General features: G+C 45.1%; 1 protein-coding gene across 1 annotated transcript; it reads right to left on the reverse strand.

Annotated features, from left to right (window-relative positions):
- Positions 1 to 17,758: 17,758 nt before the first annotated feature.
- LSM11 (LSM11, U7 small nuclear RNA associated) lies at positions 17,759 to 25,013 on the reverse strand (the record flags this gene model as incomplete). The annotated part of the gene is made up of 4 exons (XM_080353595.1): positions 17,759 to 18,163; positions 19,654 to 19,737; positions 20,473 to 20,612; positions 24,587 to 25,013. 4 exons carry the CDS (start codon positions 25,011 to 25,013, stop codon positions 17,759 to 17,761), a joined length of 1,056 nt encoding a protein of 351 aa, XP_080209721.1.

Consider the following 25,013-nt stretch of genomic DNA (forward strand, 5'->3'; position numbering starts at 1 on the left):
AATCAATGTTGGGCTGCTTTTCCTTTCATTCCATTTGACATTTATGAGAGCATTTGGGAAAAAAAAATAATTATAATTTGGGCAAAGTAATTTTTATAAATAATTTAAAATTGTTTAATGACTTCTTATCTGAAGCCTTTCCTATCTGGCTCTACTGTTAGGAATTAAAAATGAAGCAGGCAAGATATCCTGACCCGCTCCAGCCTTGCTAATGCTCCATCTACAACATTTCTAATTAGGCAGAAATTCATGTACTTCAGCTAAGTGGTAATGAAAAGTGATTCATTTGCTGAATAAGAGATGAGAGTGAGTGTAATTAGCTGACTGCGGTTTTTAATCTTTCAACAATTCAATGTGTTTAAATTAGTTTCAAAGAATAGGAGCTTTCAAGTGTTGTTACATCAAAGTAATCAAGGCAGGCTTGAACGGCTGAGGAAGCGAGATCGCTCTGGTTCCTGCGCTGAAGCCTTTAAACTTATTTGGAATAATCATCTTCAAAACCTCCAGTTCTAACAGATTGAAAGATTCAAACTGGTTCAATATGTGAAAATTGTGGTGGGAAGAAAGCTCGTTCCTGGGGTGGTAAATGGGTGGCAAGGAAACCCAAACCTAAACCATGTTGCTGATGGGGTGCTGCACTTCTCGGTGGTCTCGAGAAGGTTTACTGATGGGAGTGAGTCTCTGCATAATCCTGTTCTTTTAAAGTCAGTTTAGCTGGTTAAATTGTTGGCTTTGAGCTGAAGGATCATGTCTTTGTTTTAGGTTGCTCACGTCTCCTCAGAGGAACTGGAGATTTTGCTTCTAATCAAGAGATTAGTTATAATGAAACACGTTTGTTTGGGTTAGAATAACTCCTGTGGAAAACATTGGGTCAGTTTAGAGTGGATCTTTGTGGTTGTATCCATTGCATCTTAGCCAAGGGTACATGGGCTTATGGAGCAGTTGTACTGAACTGATTCACCACCTCTGCCGCGTTCATCTTAAGGATCAATATCCTCATGATTTAAAAAGGTTGTATGGAGTGTGAAAAGAGGTTTTTTTCAGCCAGCCATGTTATCTGCAGGTGGATGAGAACCAAGTCCTTTGAACCAAATTAAACAGCAGAAAAGGAAACCTGGAACGATTCCTTCAGCCCATGGGCCAGGGCAGCCCGCCGTGACGGATCCTGTTCCGTGGGTGCTTTATCCCATTCCCTGCCCCGCTACAGGACGTGGATCAGAGGTAACAGCGTAACAGAATACGGTTTACATCTTTAGATAAAGCAAATATAAAATGAGGCTTGTTTGCTTAAAACAATCTTGAACTTAAGACGTATACCACAAAATGTTTCCATCTCTGATATTTCAGGTATGAGCAAAATAATATATTAAAAATGGAAATTATCTTTCCAGGTGAAAACATCAATGAGCTGTTGTGTGAATGGTGACAGATCTACCATTTATTGGCTGCTGCCGAATAGAACTTGACTATAACCTAAATCATGCTGCTGTGCTTGTTGCTACAACTCTCTTCTCAAAGTCCAGTCCAGCTTGGCTTTCCCCCTCTGCTCCTTGTCAGGAATCTGGAGTCCTTGCTCTCCCCCAGACTATTCACAAGTTGTTACCTACACCTTATTTTAAAATTAAAAAAGAATTTTTAAAAAGTGCTTGTATTATCGTGATATTGTCCCAAGCACACGAGGGTTGCAAACCCGGCCCCTGAGCCCTGTGACCATGGTCATTGCCAGCACAGCTGGGTGAGCTTTTCACACCAGGCTGAAAAGCAGCAACTCGTGCGAGTTTGGAGCCTACGGGGAGTAAATAGCGAGAATTTGCTGTTTGTGTGGTCGTAAGATCTAAACTTTTACCACCTCTGCGTTCTGTAGCTTCTTAACTTGATAAGAGGTCGCTGAATTAGTGAAACCCTTTGTAAAGGATGTCCGCACTTGGGAGGAGAAAGGGCCGTCAGAATCCAACCCTCTGTGTATTTTTTATAAAATCATTCAAAAAAATGCATCTTGATGTGTACAAAGAGTCATAAATTCCAGCACAGGTGCAAGTTCAGTGATAACTAGAGCACCCACCGTGTTCTACAAAAGAAATTCTATCCGAAACAGCGAAACAAGGGTATTTATGGCAGCATCTGTTCCAGCTCCATCCGTCAGCTCAGAACTGTCTGACACAGCTTAAGGGAGGTGGGGGAGGATTTATCAATGGGGTGTTTACATAATGCAGGCAGGCGTTGTGCGCTCAAGGTGATACCAGCTAGAACAGGATAACAAATACCTAAAGACACTTTTATTCTCAGAGGCCTTTGCTCCAGGCCTCGCTCTACAAAATTGCCTCCACGTTGCTCTGTGCGTGACTCTAAACAGGTTTATAGCAGATGACATTTTATAGTACTATCACTTCCTCCTGATTGAGGCTTTGAATGGAGAGGTGGGGGGGTTAATTCTTTTTATTCCAAGCTGTCGCTGATGAAAATTCCAAATTGTTTCATTGGGTTTGCACATAACGTTGAAACTCTTTGTTTTAAGCGAAATATTTGACCGGCAAAAACTAGCAGTATAAATGAGACAACTGGAAACTAAATGTTGAATACCTGTATACTAGCTGTATGCTTCCAATTCTCCTTTTTTCCCCAGACCATTGGATTTGGAGCTGACTTAATGATTTAAACATTTGCATGGGTGGCAGGTGGTTCTTGCTGTGCTGGTGCTGCTAAGCCTGGCCTTGGGGAGCTGCTGTTGGAGCTCACAGGAAAGAAAGGAGAAACCAGCAAGTTGCAAAGACAACCGGGTGAGCCTGGTTAATGTTGTGAGACTGAAAGGACGGCCCGTGGAACGTGTAAGTCAATCTGTACAGCCTGTTCAATGAGCTGCTCACAGTTCAGCTGGGGTGCTGTGGAAATGTGCTTCTCCGTGTAAAACGACCTTTAAAAACGGCGATGTCGCGTTTTCATTCTGTATGTGCTTCTGCAGCCGCTGTTCAGATATCGGAGGGTAAGAGCTAAGGCACAAATTCTGCAGAACGTGGAAAATGAAGGAAGGTGCCTTTGCAAAGCTTGGATGGCTGCAGCTGGGGGTCCTGACATGGTCATCCAGGTCTATGGGAGCTCTGCCTGTGTCCAGCACAGCAAAGGCTCAGCCTAGCTGTTTCAAAACTGGTTTTACCCACAAATCTACATTTATTTTTTAATCATACCATAAGGTACTGATGCAGTAATTAACTGGTTCTTTAACAGAGCTACAATTACTTTGTTTCATGATAACTGAAAAAAAAAAAGGCATTCCAAGACAGAGCTACTTTCGACATCTGGGAAGCTCCTAACAGCTGGCTATCTAATGAATATGCATCTGCTTAAGAGGCTGTAGGCCATTAATAAACCAATAGATATAAAACAGAAACAATCTTTGTCAGCTCCAAATGAGATTGGATGCAATGTGCTGTGAAGTGTCACTGTCACATTGAATCGAGCCGGGGAGGTGGATACACAGCAAGGGCTGGTTCTGCTGCATTTTCCCTATTTCTCCCGGTACCGATTGTGTTTGCGGCACTGCTGGCCTTTTGTTCACCGCTCCAACTAGTCTGGTTTTGCTGATAGAGGATGCGTTTTCTCCTACACAAATGATCTGAGCGACACAGGAGTTGGTCACGGGAATAAGTGACTGGGGAGAAGTTACAGGAATGTGACAAAAACGCACCTATTTGACAGAGCTGGGGCTTTGTGAGGGACTGGGAACACCCCTTGTGCCGTGTTGTACAACAGGATGGTTGTAGGGTGAAATAAACACTCTTAAAAACACCGACCTCATTTGACTGTATAAATCTCTCTGACCCCCTAAGAGCTCTATCAGCGCTTGTTCGAAGGTGCATAGCACCATGCGTTATCCCAACCTGTAGCAATGTTTGGTATATTATACTACTCTGGTAATTACTTTGGTATATCTATATTACTCTGCACCTTTATTTCCTGTGGCAGCTCCCATAAAATGACGTGGATTTAGCGTTATTTTAGGCATCCTTATCCCTTTTGCACAGCTGTTTAATCCAGCCCAGGTTAGTCTGGCCTGTTTTTCCTTTCAGCCACACTGAGCAGCAGCTTCTTGCAGCAGGGAGAATTATTTTGATGAGAAATTTTAACAGCGTAGAACTTTCCTAAGAGATCCTATTTTTCTATTGATCTTTTTTCCTATTTGATCCTAAGTCACAGCGATGATACAAGTTACTGTCAGCTGTTGAATCAGAGGTCAGGGTAGCTGGGATTTTTGGTTCTAGGGAACTAGAGCAGTGTCTTGTACCCCATCTGGGTTCTGCTTCAGAGCCAGACTTAGCCTGTATATGTTTTAATTCCCAGCAAACTCTCTGTAAATTGAGATTTGGAATTGCTTTCTTCGCAACTCAGTTGTAAAGGGCCGTCTTACACCCAGCCAAAAGATCACTGTAGCGTTACGCTCTTTGCCCCCTGATTTAGGGGTTTTAGTTATGAGAAAACGACACCGAGGTGAGTGCTGTATAGTTACTGCAGATCTTTTCTAGCAGCTTCTAAAGAGAGGAAAACTATTGCACTCTGTGTCATCACATGGATATGATTTAAGCCCAAATCTGTTAAAAAGATTAATTCCTAGGATAGTGTTTTTCTTACCCTTAATTACTACGTTTCAAAACATGAGATTATTCAAAGTCGTTTTCAGAGTTGCAGGCGCACCCGTGACCAGTTCAGCTCCTCAGGCTTCGGGTTTTACACCAAGGGCCAGTGCAAACTGGAGGGGCAAACATCTGGGTGCCAGATGAGCGTGTTTGTGGCTGTTCCAGGGGCACGTTGTCTGTTCTTGGTGCCCGTGGCTCTGGGCAGGACCAAGCGCTGGTCCCCTCCGCGCAGCCCCTGCGCCCCTGGGCAGCGCTGCCTCCATCCCAGCATCAGCAAGACTAAGATGTTACGGTTTAAATCTGTTTTTTGAGCCAGACAAAAGAACAAGCTGTAAAGGAGCGCTGTCCTTTTAAATACTTCAACTTCTCAAGGTCGTTTGCGAGCTTTTATCAATCGGGAAGCTAAATTCATACAAAAAGCATCTATAATGAACCAAGCATATCTTGAACCTTATCCCTTCAGCTGAATATGAATTATCTGGGAAGGTGCTTCAGTGGCCACGTTCGCCGAATTCAGCATCCCCGTGAACGTTTCTAAAGTTAGCAGAGAAGCCGCTACTATTGTGGTTTGGTATCTATCAGTTTCTTGTCTTTTTTCTGTAATTGATTGATTAATTACAGCATCTTAATGATCTATTTAAAATAAATAAACCATTTACACTATTTCAAAGGTATTTTGTGATGTTCAGCTGATATTAAAATAGCACCAGCCTTATGTGCTTTTTCAGCAAGTGACCTAATTAGTTAATAAAGTAATTGAATATTAAAAAGGATGTTGCAAGTGATTAAAATTTAAGAGCCTTCAGAACATTATTAAAGCTATAAATCATACATCACTGTTTTAATTTGCATAGCTACAGAATTACTAATGGTCCCACATGCATAAGCTACTTGGCAATTAGTCTTTTAACAAACTGTTGGTGATACTGTGAGGTTACCAAAATCTTTCCCCATTTTTGGTTTGCAAACAAAATCGAGGACGAGACAACACTGAAGGTTAAATTCCCCAAACCCAGGAAATGTGGTTCTTTCAGGTGTATCTCTGCCCTTGCCTCTCTTCACCCCTTGGCCCTTGTCCCTCTGGCCAGGGGACCAAATCCTCCCTACCTGGTGCTGGGACACTCTCCATTGTCTCATATGTACAATTGTCACGGTGCCACATTCCTTCCCCATCATCTGGACCATCACAGCACTGGGGGGACTCGGCAAAGAGTGGGCTGGTGGCTGCTTGATCTTTGTCCCAAGGATGTCGCCTTTGGGCTGTAGGAAAGAGCCGAACCTGCTGCCTGTCACCTCGCGCTTCCTGCGCTGGGGCTTGCAGGTCACGGCAATCTCAGGTGTCTGCAAACAAAAAAGGGTTGGAAAAGCATCACTGACGGGAGGTACCTGCTCTGCAGGAGGGTCGGCTGCCCATGGCCCGTGATTGAGACCTTGGGTTGGCTGCGGGCAGGAGAGGAGACAGGATGACAGTTTTCAACTTAATTAGAGACAAACTGCTTGGCCAGATGCGCTGCCCCAGGTCTCCTCTCTCACCAGCAGCGAGTGTCTGCGCGGTGATGGTTCCTGGCATCACGAACACGGTCCGGGTCTGCGGGGCACGGGCCGGTGCGCAGGCACAGAGAGGGTCTCTCTCTGGGTTTAGCACTTGCAGCCTGACAACAGAAACGACGGTGCTGTGGGCAAAGTGAACGACCCGGTGTGCGCCAGAGTGCAACCCTGACACCGGCAGGAGCCGCCTGGAGCTGCCGAGAGGGAGAACAGCCCAAGCTGCGGCCGTAGCCAAGCAGGCGGCACAACCTCGTGAGAGCTCAGCAGCCTCTTCCCCCACAAAGCACCACATCGTGCTGCTCCCTCCTCCCTGCCCAGCACATCCCTGGGTCCCTTCTGTCCCCCAGACTTGTTTGTTTGTGCCCATTCCAGGGAGAGACTCACAGCAAAGGGGGTGCCTGAGGAGTTCCTGGTTTCCACCTTTGTTCCCCTGGGAGAGGGCTCCGCTCTCTCTTTGGGTGCAGAGGCTGAGCCCAGCCTGGCTCTGGCTCCCCAGCTTGTCCTTCCCCCGCGCCGCCCGGCTCCGGCTCTTGCTTAAGCTGGAACCTTCATCTTCTGCATCTCAAGTTCCTTTTTTAACAGAGCAAAAAAGCCATCACAGAATCATGTTTACATGCAAAACAAAGATGTCATTTGCACCCAGCCAGCAGAAGCCTTGACGTAGTTTTAGCTATTAAAGTGCATTGGCTGCTACGCTACTAGGAGAATTTCTTTTTTGCACTGCAAAAAAACTTTTCAGGAGCTTCCTTTGAAGCCTTATTGAGGTCGGGGCTGCAGCCTCCTGCAATCTTTCCATATCAGCCCGCGGCGCTTTTTGAAAACCCTTACACTGGATATTGTGACAAACGCCAGCTCTTTGTTCATTAGTTTACACTTTTGGTAATAGACGTGTGGCTGGGGCAGAGGATGGCTCTCGGAAAGCGATTCACACTCTGCTGCACTAACATTTGCCGTATCTTGAAGAGCTGGAGCGAGCTCCATCGCATACTCTCAGAGCACATCACATTGTAGGGTTTACTGCACTGCATCACTGACCATAAACGATACACGATTTCTGCCTGTGAATATGTGCCGAGATACGGATACCCATGGAACACAAACCCCTGCCTGTTTCACAGCCTGGGCAGCATCTGCCAACGTTTGCTGCTTCCAGCTGTGTTCTGGTACACCCAGCACCAAGCAGCACCAACTCCTGCTGTCCTCCCGCAGCCAACGTTATCACCCCCAATGGCCATAGGACTCAAGCTCCTTTCACACCCAAACCACGCACAGCAGTTTCATGTGAACGCGGCGCTGCCGCTCCTGCCACCTGGCCCGGTTACCGTCCCCTCTGCTAAGGGCTGCTCCCCAGCGAGGTCTTCATATCTGCATCTGCGTCCCCTCTGTGACAAATCCGGGCACGTTTTGCCGCCCCTGGTGTTCCCTTTGCAGGCTCTGGTGCAATCAGTTTGCAGAGAACACCCCTAAGCCAACACATGATGATAAATTTTGGGCCAGTTCCTGCCTCCACCTCCTGTTGTCAGCCCCTGGCCTGGACATGAGGGGTCTGAAGGCCAAGCGATCACAACTATTATTACAGAAGAACTTGTAAAAATTTCAGCCTATTGAGGTGGGAAGCCCCGTCCTGCGGAGATCTAACACGTAACTATTCACATGAGCGCTGCGGCATCCAGGGCCTGACCCCAGCGCAGCAAAGCCCGGGATGCAGCGTCTGCTGAGCCCCCGCACTCCCGGACCGGAGCTCAGTAACAGCTCCCTACGGATTTCTGGCTGCCCCGCTGTCACCTCCACCCGCTCCCAGAGACACGGGTGGGGCGGGGAGGACACGCGGTGAGGAGCGAGGCCACCCCCTCTGCGTCCCAACGGGGGAGCGCAGGTTCCCGGGGCGGCGTTTTTCGGGAGAGCGGCTGGTCCCGCCGCCCCTGCCCGCGGGGGTTTCCCTTCCACCTACCGCCACCTCGTGGGGAGCGCAGCGGCCAACAAGGCGGGGGGGGCAGCTTTTCGAGCTCTCCGCTGGCAGGGCCAGGGAAGGGGCCTCCGGTTTACTTGATTCATCCCAGTTCCTGCAGCACCCGCGGGTTTTCCACTCGGTTTTCCACTCGCGGGCTTGGGAAGAGTCCGCTTGGCATTTCCGTCACTCTGCCGCCCAAACCTGAATGGAGGATCTGGCCAACAAAGTCCCAGGTGAAGAGCGAGCAACCTGAAGGGCTGGAATGCATGGGGGATTCTTTGAAAAATGCTTTTTGGAGCATCTAGTGCATGTGAAAGAGAGAAATCCACAGCCCCTGAAAATTTCTCCAGTCCTTTCCTGGAGAACAGGACAAGTACATCTCACCCCCCACCACGGGGCCCGTCCATCCCCTCCGGATGGGATCCCCAGAGGGTGCACTGGATCTTGGTCCTCCCTCTGTCGTGGCCCTTGCAGAGCGGCAGTTGCAAGAACAGGGTCCATGTGGTTTGAAACCACGTCCCAGAGGAGTCCAGACCATCAAAATCCAGCCTAAAAGCCTCTGGGCAACTGGCACGAATCAGTCTTTATGCACACAGTCCAGATTTAAACTATAACCAGGATCGGAACCACTTACTCTCCTTTTAAAAAGGATCTGTGTAGATTTTAAAATCCCGGAGCGATTTCTTTACAGTTCGACCTGTGAGCTTTTAGTGCCAGAGTTAGGTTATAGTTGGACTCAATGATCCTGAGGATCTCTTCCAACTGAAATGATTCTATGATTCTTCTCGTGCAGTGTCAGATGGGGCTGCTACGGGTACCCCGGCCCATCCTTACCTGTGCACCCCATTTCCTCAGCGTCAGGCAGGGATACGGGGTGAGCGACCCCGCGGGCACAGCCGCCCCAGCGAGTTGTAACAGCACAACCGGCGGCTGGAGGGAAGGGACAGCCGAGCTGGGTAACAGCGGAACCCAGACGAGGAAATTCCATGCGATCCTGATCTCAAACCCTTCGGCTGACCAGAGACCAGCAGAGACAACTGGCACACAAAAGAGATTTGAGGGTGACACTGGTGGCTATGATAAAAATACCTGTTCTAAAACTTGTCAAAGGCTGCGAAATGTGAAAGGAGGGGTAAGGAAGAGAAGTGCTGAGACACTGGCAGGTGCAGGAGGAGCAAGATCCTCAAAGCAGCCATGAGGATCCACACAATTACCTTCTCCTGGTGAAAGCTGCACCCATGGCCAAGGCTTGTAAAGGACACAAATATTGTGAGATGCAATTGTCTTGCCAGAGCTTCCCAAAAGCTACAGCTCCATTCAACAGAACTGACGTTATCACAATACCCAACTCAGCTGGTGCTGCTGTGTGCTCTTCAGTTCCCATTCACTGTTCATTAACTGAGAAACCTCTTGATACTTCCTTCCCACACCTCTAAGACAGGCATAGTGATATTATTTTGTAGACTAACACACTTCTGAACACACAGATGAATGGTTTACCCCAAATTATGTGACACTGGCATCAAACGTGGTGATCTCCACATCCAGGCATCTCTCCCGACTGCTGCAGTAGAAGCTTCATCGCTGACACAAGTATATTGAACAAGCACAAAAGAACATGCTTTGAAGCAAACTGTTATATGGATATGTTTATTGCATTGCAGTCTTAGCACTTTAAAATATAAACATTTATATCTAGAAAGCAGAATATTGCAAACTCAGTGTTATTCAATATGTTCATAGCAGCATCAGCTTCCTAAGAAACAAAGTATTTAGGAAGACAGAGAAGGACTTAGAAATGAGTTGTTACACTCTCATTTATCACCTTTTGACCAAAATAATGGTATTGCAGCTGTGAAACAGATATTGAAGTCACCAAATCTGACCTTGAAGACATAAGTAACATCAAGACCGAAGTGCATCATTGTACCTGATACCCTGCACATTTTCAGTGCTCCAAGATATCAGGCTAACAGTCAAGTGCCTGAAGAGGGCAGATGATCTATGCATCTGTGTCACCTGATGTATTATAGTTTTAATAACAATACTTAGCACTTGAGCAGCACTCACCACTTCCCCACGTCCTCATGAGTGGCAGTAGAGATCAGAATTTGTCGGCACTCAACTTCCAGTCCCATATCAGTCTGGCAGGTCATGCTGCTCCTCTCGGGTTCGTTAGGGAAGTTTTACAGATGACTAATTGGTTAACAAGTCCCAGTCGATGTGATTACACTGGATGCATGCACCGTTTGAAAGGAGGTCAACAAAACTGCTCCCCTTGTAACGCCCACTTTAGTTTTAAAGAAACCAAACACCTTTCTCATTTTCTCATCTCAGAATGATCTGTCACACTGAAGATACAATGACACAGCTGCACTTCTCTCTGAAGTGCTGGAAACCAGAAGCCAGCGCTATAGGTGCAGGAACAGCTTTCATTTCTTTCCTGAGGGAGAGCACTGATCTTTGGAGAGGAAAAAAGGGTGGATATGTTTTTATACAAACTGATCAAACTACTTTTCATTCTAAGCGAATACAAGACTGACTGAAAGTCTCAGGTGTACTAATTTCCTTCAGCTAAGTCATCCAAGTGTACACTATGAAGCTAGCAGCTAATAAAATAGTTATCCAGGAACATCAGAAGGCATTTTCCTTCCCTGACAGGCCTTCACTTCTACCAGCTAAGAGCAAGAGGACTTACAGCGACATCTAAAAGGACTTGTAAACATGATGACACAAGCCATCTCTGATTTTCCTCCACTGAAGCGGTCCTCTGCCCCACACCCCCAGGAAGCTGACAAGGATAACCGAGCCTCCTACCAGCCCTGCCTCTAAAGGGGAAATTCGCTCACTTGTTTTTTCTCCCACTGGGTTTCCTCTGCAAAATTTTACAGGCAGGATCAAACGTGCCAGCGATTAGGATGGAGTCTGGCAGAGACTCTCGAGGCGCAATTCATGTGCTGTGAAACACAACCTAACACACGCTGCCCTCGAGAACTGCTTCTGTGCTCCCCTTCACCCACACGGCACCGCTGCCACGGCCGGCAGAGTCGCAACCTCCCATTGCAAGGAGCTGTCACTGAGCAAAGGAATTCCTCCTTTTCCGTGGCTTCTTCCCCACTTTCCTCATGCCATGAAAGCCCATAGTTGGGAAATATACGGAGAGGTACATGTTATACTTACAGTATATTACACACATCTTTTTTTCCATCAAGAAAAGTCTCCATCAAGTGCATTGTTGGAGCAGGGACTGGCCGGCTGCCCTGCACAGCTCTTCCCAAGCGGCCTCAACTTGTTTTCTGCCCAGGCTGCTGATGGGTAAGAAAGATGGTAGCAAAGGATGCCCTTAAATAGTAAAGTTTTTCTCTATAACATTTCTACCGTTTAATAATTGATGCTTTTTCCTGACGATACATCAGCAACGTCTGACAGAAAAAGCTGTGATTTTTGAAAAATGCTTTGCTTTCCCAGAAAATTTTACCTGCTTTACTTGCATCCAGTTGTTCCCAATTTCACGTTGGGTTATAGAGTCAGAATGGAAGAAAAGCCATGCAACCTCCTGAAAACAGGTCTTTGCTTCTAATGACAGCGGCTCTTAAAAGCACCTTTTAGATATGAAATGCACATTACCAGCTACATGAGCAGCACAGTACTTGGAAGAAAAAGTTTCAATAATGTTTATCTGGAGGTGAGACAGAGGCATTGCTGGAAATTCTGACCAAACGAAAGTTTCTAAATGAAATGAGTGCATTCTTATCTTTTGGTCCAAGGATATGCTGCCAGTGTATTAATATTTTTGGTAAATTAAAAACTGAAGCTCAGCTTGGACTCCATCCTCCGTTACTGGACTTCTAGCTCATTAACTAGAAGGATATTACTAAGATTTTATGTCTCTCTCCTTGAGTTCCTATTGCAACTGGCCACCCACCTTCCTTTGTCCACCTGGTCAGATGTCACGCAGCGTCTTGAAAAACGTAACACATCACAGATCATTGTATTTGTCATCTTCTTATGGGAGAGGATAATAATGCCAAGAAAACTTTGCGTGGAGCTACTGCTGTAGATGTTAGGACTGTAAACTGGAGTTGCTTCTCTAGAAACTCGTGTTGTAAAGTTACGCTGTTGATACTCAAGGCTGGAAAACGAGCTGCATCTCTTTGAGCTCTATTTTCTGTGTGTGCTCTATCGCTTTGAGTTTGGGCTTCTTCAGGCCCACCTACCATGAAGCCTCGAAATGGAGAGAATTAGCTTTGAAATCAGTACTTAGCTTTAGCGAGAGAATTTTCCTTCACTAGAAGGAAAGTATTTATTTATCCTCTCTTCTTCCAGTTGTGGTTCCATGCATTTGTATTTGTGCATCTTGACAATATCCCCAGGAATAGATATTTTTGGTCTGCAATCCTTTAATTACAGTAAGAATTCCACATATTCTGCGATCCTTTAGCTTTTAAATATCATTTCTAGTAAGCGCTGGCTTTTCACAACATTTTAGCAAAGACAGTCTTAGGATTGCTCTAGTACAATCTTCACATTTTTAAGCCAAATGTCCAGAGGCGAAAGCACGGACTGCAATAGTTCTGGGCTGCAGAAGATGCGTACTGCAGCATTTATGTTTTATACTTGGCAATGCAGGCAGGAGAGAAAACATCCACGTACTAACTTGCGGTATTTTGCAGCAACACTTTGAGGCAGACACCAAATAGAGCTCAGGAAAGCGCTTGCCTGGCTGAAGGGATCACTGCACTGTTGCTGCCACGCTGCCCCTGACAGGGTGCAGTGCTGAGCCTTCCAATTCTATCCAGTTGCAGAGCTTGCAGTTTGATACAGTGGTTATAAACCTGATCTATTTAATCAAAGACAGGAAGTTTAGCTCAAGATACACATCCTCAGAAACTCAGGGTGTTTTTACAGGTTGCTGTCCCTGCTGCTTTCCCACTGTCTTTCAAGATTCTGGATGAAACCAGTTTCCACCTGTCGCATTTAAGTCAGTGACAATAAGGAGTAACAAGGGAATAAAAAGTGTGGGCAGCATGTTGGGCAGAATGTCAAATTCAACAGAAATAAGAGATGGTTTTTCTCTGTTTCTTTTCTCCTGGATGCTTCTTCACCCACGGTGATTCAGAGGTGTGAGTGACTGCGACACCACACTAGGAAGACCTGGCACTGCGGCAAGGAAAGTAAGTTTAAAAAATATATTAAATAAAGGTCTGCTCCAGCTGATCCAAGATAAATAATTCTTCTGACCAAATAGTTCCAAAAGTCTGCAGAGAACAGCATGAAAATAAAGAATAGCTACAGGCTATCTGGATGCAACACGGTTACAGTCCTTAGGGAGGGGAAAACAGTGGGCAGTCAAGTCTGATCCTGCTGAGAAACCTTGTCCTGCTTCCAAATGATGCAGAGGAAAACTGCATCAGAAATAACAAATCCAGAAACCGAAGGACAAGAAGCAGATGGAAAACAGCACTCACCGACTATTTCAGTAATCACCTGGTGAGGACACGCTAAGTATCTGTCTTTACATCAGAAAAAGCAAACCAGCAAACAGAACAAACTTTCAGGCAATTAACAAGCCGGACCAGTTGAGAGAAGGAACTAAACCCACAATTTCTACAAGCTCTTTTTTCCTTTGGCCTGTTCTACTCTACTACAACAGCCCTGCTTGAGAAGTATTTGATAATGAAAACCCCATCCAGACTATCTGCAAAGGTCTCCAGAATTTTACCACCATATAAAGAAAATTGTCACTGTCAGAGTAACCACGAGACTCAGCTCCCTACTGAACTGCGCCGGCAATGAAAAGATACACGATGACACCAGGAGATACATCTGTGATATCACATCCCAAGACGACTGCATTACATCGATTCTGCAGCTTTCATTGTGACATTTCACAAGTTTCACACTCACTTTCTATCTTAGAAACGATCCTGAAAAGTTCTCAAATCATCACAACGCTTCTTCCATAGTGGTTCAGCAAACTTCGCTTCTCGCAGTAATTTGGTGCCTCACCATGAACACGCTTTAGGAATCACCACTGAGCACCGGGCTGAACAAGACCCTAGAAATAGAGGCAGATTGCAACCAGTAGGTGCATCCTTTCCAGAGTTCTTTGTATTTGGCCCATCGCTCTTCCACTCTCACACAGCTCCCTGTTCCTATGAGTGCCTCTTGCTCTTGCTCTTCATGCTTTAGTGTAATGACTTCAGGTGTCTGTGCTCACAGCATCTTTGTGATGAACAACAAAGATGCTGAACAACATCCTAGAAATAGAGGCAGATTGCAACCAGTAGGTGCATCCTTTCCAGAGCTCTTTGTATTTGGCCCATCGCTCTTCCTCTCTCACACAGCTCCCTGTTCCTATGAGTGCCTCTTGCTCTTGCTCTTCATTGTTTAGTGTAATGACTTCAGGTGTCTGTGGTCACAGCACCTTTGTGACAGCGCAGCAGAGGAACAGCCCACAAAGAAATAACCAGAAACAAGAAAAAACCCCACAGACCTGATTTGTTTCCAAGGATTGTTTTCTTTAAAGAAAAAACAACCAACCAAACAAAAACCCCACAACAACAAACAAACAAAACCAAACAGATTTGCATGAATACTTAAGTGAGGTAGAAGACTTCATTTCTCAACATCGCATTCAATTTTATTCAAAGAGCAATTTTATCTGAAGTATTAACCATGCAAGCGACAACACGCATACAGGATCACTTGCTTAGCCACAATCACCATGCTTGAAAAAGACAAAAATCACAAAAGCTATGCTTGAAAGAGACAAAATTCATAAAAAAGCATTTTGATACTGGGCTTTAGAAGATAGAAAGCAGGGAAAAGAAAGACCCTTTGGAAGATCTGAAGTTGTGGAAGAGGCTGTATTTAGGAAGCATCTTGAAAATAATGAGAGATTGATATGGAAGTAGGAAAAGAAGGAAGAACCACCAGATAAGCCATTAAATCTAAATTGGAAGAGAGAATTTTAACCAACTGAGAAAAAGACAATAGGGGAGGAACAGTTTAATAATGAGGTAGAGCAAACAAAGTAGACAAACTGTACAGTTCTCAACGAGGTTTGTTGACTGAGGTGATGGTTTTGGAAGAACGGGTCAGTGATGACATAAAAATCAAGGCACAAATGCAAGTCTAAGCACCAGCATTTTTCATAAAACGTCAAAAAATCTCATAGATGTGAAGCAACAAACACCTGCAAGAGAAGAACTTCTGAGGAAAGGAAACGCTGAGACTTCTAGTAGGAACTGAAAACTTGGTGGTCAACTGGCAAGGGAAGAGCACAGCAGTACAGCCACAAGAACATTCACGGTGGTTATATCTTATTTAATGCCCAAGGCAGTATGAACGAGGCCAACAAAGAGAATCAAGAATATGAGGTTAAAAAAAGCAAGAATTCAATTAGCTGTCATAGTACATAGGCCTGAGTGGAGATTTGACACCCTTTGGTCAAGTATGAAGGAAAGAGGTGAGGTGTCAAACCCAGGAGCCTTTGGCATGAATGGAAGAGGCAGAGATAGTTATCCCAGGCAACTGAAATCAAACCAAACCCGTTGGAAAGCAGAAGGGAAAAACAGCCCACAACCAAAGAAGAAAAACAGTCACTGGTTCTGGACGGTTGGCGACCACACGGAAAGCCAAGCAGGAAAGGTTCGGAAAGCCAGGACAACTAGGGGAGAATACAAGAATGATCTTCCTAAACCAGAGTTTAGAATGTCCTGAGGAGACAAAGTACTGACAGGAGACAGGAAAGGAAAAAAGGAGAGGAAATAAGAACCTCCAAGAGAAGAATCCTTTCAGTCTCAGTTGATAGTAGGAAGGGATTATAGCAATAAAGCTATGCATTGTAAAAAACTGTAGATATTCTGTAGATATTATTTCCTTTTTTTTTTTCCCCTCCCCTTTGTTTTTTTCCCCACTCTCAATGAAACTGCTTTGTGCCAACAGTACTTTTTCTTCTGAGGCACTTCTGTCCCAGGCTGAATCTGGGTTTGCAGCTCAGCTGATCAGCCACCCGAGCCCCATGTCATCTGAAACACTGACATAAAAGTTTCAGGCTCTCCCAGGGGCATCCAGCTGCTTTGTGTGTCCAGAAATCCCTGCTAAATGATTCCTGTAACTCACCTGAGCAGCAGACATACCCCTAACAACAAGCAAGCAGTATGCTGCATTTGCAGCGACAGAAATACACGTCATTGAGAGTACAGTCGCTTAGTTTGAGGACTTAGGACCTCTATATGCAATACAAGACCTGCCATGAGGCATTAAAAGTTGTTCTACCCATTGTCAGACCTGACCATTACCCTGGCAATTTCCCAACCTCGTCTTAAACACATGGAGCTGCTGCAAAGCATAAGGTAGTTGAGATGAAAGGAGGAATAGCACTGTGAAATCTAGTGTCCTTTGGCAAGTAGGGGAACAGACTAGATAACAGAACAGTTTCATTTACCCTCACATTTCTGCATGTAGCTTTTGAAAAGCAGTTTAGAGCTGCCAAAAGCCTGGCCTGATCTACTGTAGCTTAACAACCTTGCTAAAATAAAACCACTGATGAGCTGAGTTTGACTTTCATACTTCAAAACATTTCTAGGCACACTTCCAAAGCTCAGTTCAACTGGAATTAGATGATGCATCACTCATATGGATAGGAAAGACCCATGAAGATTTCTGCTCTATGAGAATCGCTGGAGACACAGCACCTCTAGTTTCAACAGAGGGGACTTGAAAGGCGCTTAGATACAGTACAGTTGTGCTCAGCACAAACACTTAAATCTGAGAAGAAATAACTATATCTCTGCAAACTTCACTATCACACTAAATAGCGAATGGTTGGAATATAAAAGTACCATTTTCCATCTGCATCCACAACATTCCCAGATAAACTCCAAATACGGAGGTCCCTGGATCAGCTACATTAGTTGCTTGCTGGTGACACAGGGCTAAAGCACACCTTTACAAACAGAAGCCGAAGCTTTGATATGGAAAATAAATTCAAGTCTTGCCATCATTCACAGAAAAAGAGCAGTTTTCAATAGAGGTCACACAGGGCATTACAGAGCTCCCTATGGCAAAGAGGCTAACGGCCATCAGTAGTATGTCACTTCACCTTTTCATATACTATCTCAAAATGACTGTCAGTATTATGTCTTCAAAATAACACATCCATGTAACAACTGCAGATAAACTGTTGGTTTCATTAGCAATCGTCTCTTGAGATTATTCAGAACATGCAAAAAAGCATTTGTGATTCACTTTGGGTAGAGAGCTAATCTTAAGCTCTTTATGTGTGTGCCACAATTAGATGCTCTAACTGAGTACACCGAAATTCTCTTCCAACCCTCTCCAGGTTGCATCTTTTTCAGGAGCAGTGGGATCTGTGCTTACCTCCCTCACCTCCCAGAAACAACTGCCTTACTGACCTCGTCCTGAGACCCCCAATGGAGAATTAAGGAGGCTGCCTTGGCATCCAGCTCAGGATGCTCCAGTTAGAATTATTTCCTCTACCTTGTTATGACGACAGGAAACCAGTCATGGTACCATCATAATTAATGAGAACGCTAAATAGCAATGAGAGCTGCAGCCGCAATTCATGCTATCAAATAAATACGCTGACGAAGGCTCAGCCAAGTCAATGTGCTAAATGAACAAGCAAGACATTCTCTCCTCGAATAAAAATCTGGTTTATGTGACGGGTGAACACCTGTTGATAATCCACTTTGGGCCGCCTTTTTCTCCGTGACTGACTTCTCGCACGGGCAGAGCCAGCGCTGGCCCCCTCTGCGTGGGCAGTCCCGCTGCCCACATCCGCTTCACCTGTGGCAGCCAGATGCAAACTGTCACCTGGCATCTTCTTTTCTCCAGCTCTGCCCGAGCGTTTCTGTTTCTCACGCTCATCTTCCGCTTTCCCTCGTCCTGATCCAACTTTCCGCCCGAGCGTCTGAGAGTCACTTGTCAGGGCCAGCTCGTCGGAGACAGTTTTTGAGTCAGCGCCCTTCTTGACTGAGGACTCCTGCAGCTTGAGTCTGTCAAACAGCTGTAAAAGAACATTTGTGTTTGTGACCACATTTATAAAACAAGAGAGGCTGCTTATTTGGCATTTCCACATGGTATTTGTGTGTGCAATCCCAAATCAGAGCTCACAATACAAAATCAGTGAAAGAATCTTTCCCAGCAATAAATACTATATTTTCTTGTCAAAGTCAAGCTGCGACATAAGGTGATGGATCTCTTGCATGCGCGTGAGTGTCTTTAATTTGGGGAGCAATTCAGATGTGCAGTAGCATTTAACTTTGGTCAGGAACAACAGAAAGCAACCAAGTTCCTCCATTAGTTCACTTTCCCCAATGTTCTTGTAATGTTGTCAGATATTAGAGAGATTTCCATCCTTCTGTCCTTAGGCAGGACATGAATCCCCAAGACAAGGGGAGTAAAGAGTGTACACTGAAAAAGTGATGGACCTTTTGTGTTCTCCAAAACAAACTAAAAGAGGCTGCTTGGGCACTCCAGGAGATGAGCAGACTAGAAACAATAGAAAAATAATAAAAGATAGAGCAGCAAATTCAAAGCACTGAATGAACTCATTAATCTAAGAATACATGGTGATGAAACTGGAAAAGAAACTGCTTTGACTCTGTCAGCACCCAAGCTTTTATGATACACTGACAAGCGCAAAGGATTCTCAGTTAGCCTTCCCAGCAATAGGATGGAAAGCCAGACCCTGTCCGGGCAGGCTAAAGAAACAATGACAACTCCATTACTTTTAATTCATCTTTAAAAAAGGAAGGGTGGGATCTATCAGAAAATACATTTAAATGACAGGAATTTGAAAGCTAATTCCTCACAATGAAACTGCATCTTTGTGATGCCTCTCTGATGTTCAAAAGGCCCAGAGCGATGCCATTCAACAGGCACAGCCCTGTCACTTTTTTTTTCCCTTCATTGTTCAGAAGTTCATCTATCATCTCTTCAGTTCTCAACTTCATAAACATGTTGTTCTTTGCGGCTGGATCCTAGAGATTGTCGCTTTGGAGCAACATGCAGAATCTTGGGCTTCACAGTACCTAGACCAGAGTGACCAAAGAGACGTACTGTTTCGTTGGCTGGAGACAGGAGACTGTTGCTCCATGAACATTACTATGTTATGTGCTGCCAAATCACACGGCAGGACAAATGTGGACCAGATCAGTCCCAGGTGCAAAAAATGCAGAGCACAAATAAATCAAAACCCACAGAGAATGAGCTTACAGAAGATCAGCTTATTGCACTAAGCAGCAGCAGCAACTGTGATTGAAGACTAGGAACTCTAAGGTGAACTTCTCTCACACTGAACTATGGCAAAAATACTTTCAAAAAGGTCAGAAAACTCTCTCCTTCCCCATCATTCAAGTCATTTTAAAGACAGCTGTAATAGAAGAAGGTAAAATATTTCAAATGTAAATATAGCTTTCCAATCAATATACCCCTTTTAATACTTTGAAAAAGGAGATCCTAAAAAAAAGACGAAAACTGGAGATGGTCACCTACCCGGGTTAGTGTGAGCTGAGGTTCTGCGTAGAAAGCTTTGCCCATTACTGGTTTCCTGTATGTCTCATCCACGTCTGTCAGGGCCTAGAAGATAAAAGAAACCAAAAGGTCCAAATTAAAAGAAAACATGAAGCAGCTTTGGAGCAGCTTTGTGTCATAGCATTATGAAATGATGCTCTTGCTGTACTTTGGACATGGCTTCTTAATTATCTAAGTTATACTGAGGTGTAAAAGCAACAGCAAAGCCTAACATCCACTCTGTATTACTCGCAAAATCTTTCTGAGCTTCACCAGCAAAATCCTTTCCCCCCGTCACCTATTTCCAAACTTTTCACAGCCCCACGCTCACCAGTATTTCATAGATGCTTTCCCATTCACGATCTTTGAGATCTGCATGAGATAGAACACAGGGAAAAGCTTCTGCCACTGACATCTCAGTGATGTGGTAGTGAAAGAAAACAGAGAAGTGACTACCACTATAAGAAGATAAGGTTTTGCAGAGAAAGCTTTGGAAGCTTCTGATATTCCTCATATTCCACCTTCCTGAGTTCTTATACAAAACCTTTAGAGCTGTTGGGAACACTTCGAAGCTGCTCTCTCACCTAAAATCTTTCTAAGATGTCCAGGCACTTCTCAGACGTACCAACCCAGCATCAACCATCACTTACGTCTGAAACCCAGCGCTCAGTGCCAGAGCAAAACAGCTTTATGAACCTCGCTACCACATTCACCTTCTCAAAATGTAGTTTGCTTAAACGTGTTGCAAATTTCAAGCTTTCAAAATAGCCATTACAAATCAGCGGGTGGAACAATAATTACCATATTCCAGAATTTGTCGAATGCAACCAAAAATCCTGTGCAGACTCCACGAAGACCTTTGAAAGTGCGGATGTGGACGTTGATTTTTACGCCATCTCGGACACAGCGATGAAGTTCTCCCAGGGGGCTGCCTTCGTGGACTGAAACAGAAAGAGAACATCACCCATCTGCAACAAAATACATACATATATATATATATATATATATATCACATGCAGAAATCTACTCTATGTAGAAGTACAGCAGATCTTGGTACAACACTTGTCTTCACATCAAAGGAAAGGAGAAGCCCCAGAGCACTGTAACACACTGCAGTTGTAATTAAGTTGTAATTACCAGACAACCAAAACTCTCCTTACTGTGAGGACAGAAATGGCTTCACCGAATATGAAGGTTTCACTTGACATAACCCACAGCCAAATCAGCTGTGGCTGAAAATCTTTTTGCTGCATTTCAAAAACATACTAAGTAATGCTAATCTTAAATAAAAGTGGTTCAGAGGGAACAGAAAGCTCACAAAAACAGAGTTTTGCAGAGAAGACAAATGCCTAGTTAAGGCTATCTCAGGTGAGTTATGATCTGTTAAGAAGGTGTTGTCTCAGATGTGTTCCTTTTCTTTATAAGATTTCTGAAGCAACAGATGACTCAAAGTTGGATCAGTTTAAGTTGATGAAAACATATTGTTTCAGCTAAAACCTTCAGTAGACAGCTGAACATCCTTCAAAGGCATGCAAGTCTTCATCCTTCAACGATGTACAAGTCGTTGGCAAAGAAATAAAATTACTATAAGCAGCAGCCACCAATGAAACCATGTTGACCTACAGAACAATAATGCTTTTAGTTGGGGCAAAACCAAAGGAATTCAGTAAAATATACAACATACCTGGCAAACACAAGCTTTATCTACACACTATAAATCAAAGTGGAAATTACCTAGAGGGGTAGATATTTTTACTTTAAAATTTCCACCCGTGCCGTGGTGAAGCTGTTCCAGTGGTAAATTGCAGGTACTTGTCTGCTTGTGCAAACGCAGCCGCAGGATTGCTGCGCGATTCCAACTGCGGGTCAGGGGGAAGCACCGCTCTCAAATCTCACACGGTTCTTCAGATTGATGAAAATATGCAAGTCGGAGATGACCTCTCACCTTGTGCTTTAGCGACTATGTATTCAAGATTTGATTTACACACTAGAAAATGCATCCTGTGAGTACATAATGTTACCGTGTGACAGCTGACCTGCAGTATTTGGCTGCATGGTAATTCTTAGGCACAGCAGGGGAATCTAAAGCAGTTTCTTCTGAATTAACCTAATCACATTTATTTTCTGAGATCCATTGTCTTCATGCCAGCTCTCTCTGGCCAGGTAGCTGGAGAAAATTGCTTTCACACAAGGCATAAGCTGTCTCAGTACCTCCCAGCTTTGTGTTTATGGGGATCTTTTCAGAAGCCTCTGTGCTTCATTCAGCCTAACCGTGAACTTCTGTTCTGAATTCACAGGCCCATGACAGGAACCACAGATGACACCATCACTGCAACAGATTGATGCTTTTAATCAGATAACAGTATTTTTACTCACCAACCTGAAATTTACATGATTGTTTTAGTTTTAGCTTTTTTTCAGATTTTAGATCTGAGGGTTTGTTTAGATTTTAGATTCCTTTTACACAGGAATTTTTTTCTATGATAAAATCCAAGTATAATCTTTATTTCCAACTATGCCTTTGCTTGTTGACGCCCCATTAAGCTTGGTGGAAAATGCTACACCCCAGCTCTACCACTTCTAGACCACCCGTGCCCTTCCCGCTTTTCCTTGCTGTGTAAAGTTCCAGTTCGCCAGGGAAAACCTCCAACTTCATCTGATTAAAAGGGCAAAACACACCATCCAAAAACCTTTCAGCAATCTGGTATCTGCTTCTCAGAAAACAATTAAACCGGCAACACAATTTAATTTTGCAACATATCTCTTCTGCAAGCATCAAAGCCTGCAATGACCAGGGTCTGCACACAGCTAGATTTGCCTGTGGCTTTTGATGCTGTTAAGTACCAGTATTAATACATCTTCAATCCATAAGGAAAAGTTACCTAGTTGGTGTTGTATGCAAAATCCAATCCCTATTTGTATAAAATAAGCACATGCTTAATACCAGGATTCTGAAGATGGCTACAAAACTACTGTAAGCCAGAGGCAAGTACCCCAGGAAGGAGAAAATAAAGATCCAAACTCTGGTTAAGTTCAAGTCCTTGTCCTCAGGGTAGACTTTATTAAGAGGCAACATTAAAGCAAAGCAAGTCAGAACAGTTGAAATAACTCAGAACACTATCAAACGCCTTTCTAACTTTGCTGTGGTAACCGCTTGCATGAGTTCTCTGCCCCCTGGTAAATGCAAAGTAATTAGAAATAGCTTCTGAACTGATCCAAACCAGGCACTGCTAAAGCAGCTTCCTTTGCACTTTCATGGCTACTGAAATCACACTCATGACAGGCAAGATTTTGGCTCCATTTTACAGGTCTAACACACTAAATTTAAGGAGCGCCTTATCACAGCTACCTGGGAGCACAGTATCACGACAGTGCAACACAGTAAACCACGTATTACACTTATTTTCAGAGGTGGCTACGGCCCTAGAATCCAAGTTTCAAGCGCTGGCCCACCAGCTGTGCAGACAGGCCCCCTACTTACACCAAAACCACACAATTTTGGCTATATATTATTATTAAAAGTCTCCAGACTGCTGGATAGCACTTTTTATGTCAGTTGTGTCAGTCTTCTTCAAAGTCGATGCTGTCCAGCCTTAGATGTCGGAATATTAAATACATGCTCTTAATGGAAGCATGTAATTTATTTGCTAGGCCACCACTAATTTTTACAGAAGTGTTTTGTTTTGTTTTTATTTCCCTCATAACAATCTAAACACAGATTCTTTGTATTAAGATCCTAAATAAATATTTCAGGTTAATTATTTTGGAAATCTTACACCAAGGGAACCTCTGCATTTGTGCCAAACATTAAGCTGACGTGATGTTTAGGATCATGCAGAACCTATGGCAATGCATATATTGTTTTGGCGTCTAAGCATGAAAAACATTCTGTGTTGGGCATTCAGAACTGAGTATCTTGGGCTTTGCCTTTTTATAAATATAACAATAAGGTGATGCTGGTGATTAGAAGAGATATTTTGACTCCAATAAAAGCTCTGTATTTTAATTAAATGCACTGAAGTTATACTTCACTTGATTGCAATGCCGTTTGGCTCTTGGTGTAGGTGCACAAGTTGCACCCTTTAATGTTCAGGGGCTCTCACTCTGACTATACACAAGAAACTTGTATCATCATCGCAGATGATAAATTTAGCAACATCATAGCTGCCTCCCACCTCAACCCACTGTTCCGTCATCATGTTATTAGAAATGCCAGGGCTGTATTTATGCCCCCAGGTTGTACAGTTAGTAACCAAGATATAGCAGTGAGTTACAGACTCATGCTGCGGTTATTTACAACTTAGAATCACGGAATGTCCCGAGTTGGAAGGGACCCACAGGGATCATCGAGTCCAACTCCTGTCCCTGCATGTGACAGCTCCACACCATGAGCTGCATGGACTCAAATCTGGTTCCTGGTTTAAAAAGAGTACTTTTCAAAGCACGGCAGTTTCTCATCCTTTTTACCGTGAAATCAAGAGGATGAATGCAATTAATGAAACACAGGACATCACCATAACAAACCCGTGTCATCTCTGAGTAATCAGTTCTATGAACGCACCATTTCCCATTTCTGGACACAGTCCCCCAGTCTTTCACCCAGCACACATAGACCATTTTCCACCCAAACAGCATCATTTCCCCCCTCTCCACCCACACACAAACCACTGTCACCCAACCGCTTCCTTCAGCTCTTTTCAAACCTCCGAAGTCCCCCAAGCTCCATCCCAACTCCGCACCTCCGGCCACATCCAAGCCCAGGGTCCCTCAGCCCTCACACCCCCCGCCACCCCAGGCTGCCTCCTCAGCCCTTATCCAGCCCCACCTCACTCCCCTTCCCCACCGCAGCCCCCCTCAACCTGCCACCTCACCCACCCCTTCACCAGGACCGCGCTCCCTCCGCCCGCGCCCTTACGGGGCATCCTGGTGAGGACGTTGCGCGGCGCCCGCCGGCGCCTGGCGGCCGCTCCACCCTGGGCCGCCTCCTGCTCGGGGCCCGCGTTGACCATGAGGCTGCGGAGGCGCTGGATGCGCTCGGGGTCGGCGGCGGGCGGGCCGCGGCGGGCGGCGCGGGCGGCGGACGGGCCGCGGCGGGAGGGAGCGGAGCGGCGGCCGCGCGGGCGGAGCAGGCCGCGCTGGAAGCTCTCGTACTCGGCCAGGTTGTTGAAGCAGGGCGCGGCGGGGAAGGGCAGCGGCGTGCTGGCGGAGTACAGCGCCAGCAGCGGGTCGAAGCGGCTGGAGCTCACGTCCAGGCGGCTGGGGCTGGGGGAGCGCTCGGCCCCGGGCCGGCGGCGGGACCGCCGCTGCTCCGCGCCTCCCGCAGCCCCCTCGTCCTCCTCCAT

The sequence above is a fragment of the Nesoenas mayeri genome (genome assembly GCF_963082525.1).
Source record: "Nesoenas mayeri genome assembly, chromosome: 14".
Classification (NCBI taxonomy): domain Eukaryota; kingdom Metazoa; phylum Chordata; class Aves; order Columbiformes; family Columbidae; genus Nesoenas; species Nesoenas mayeri.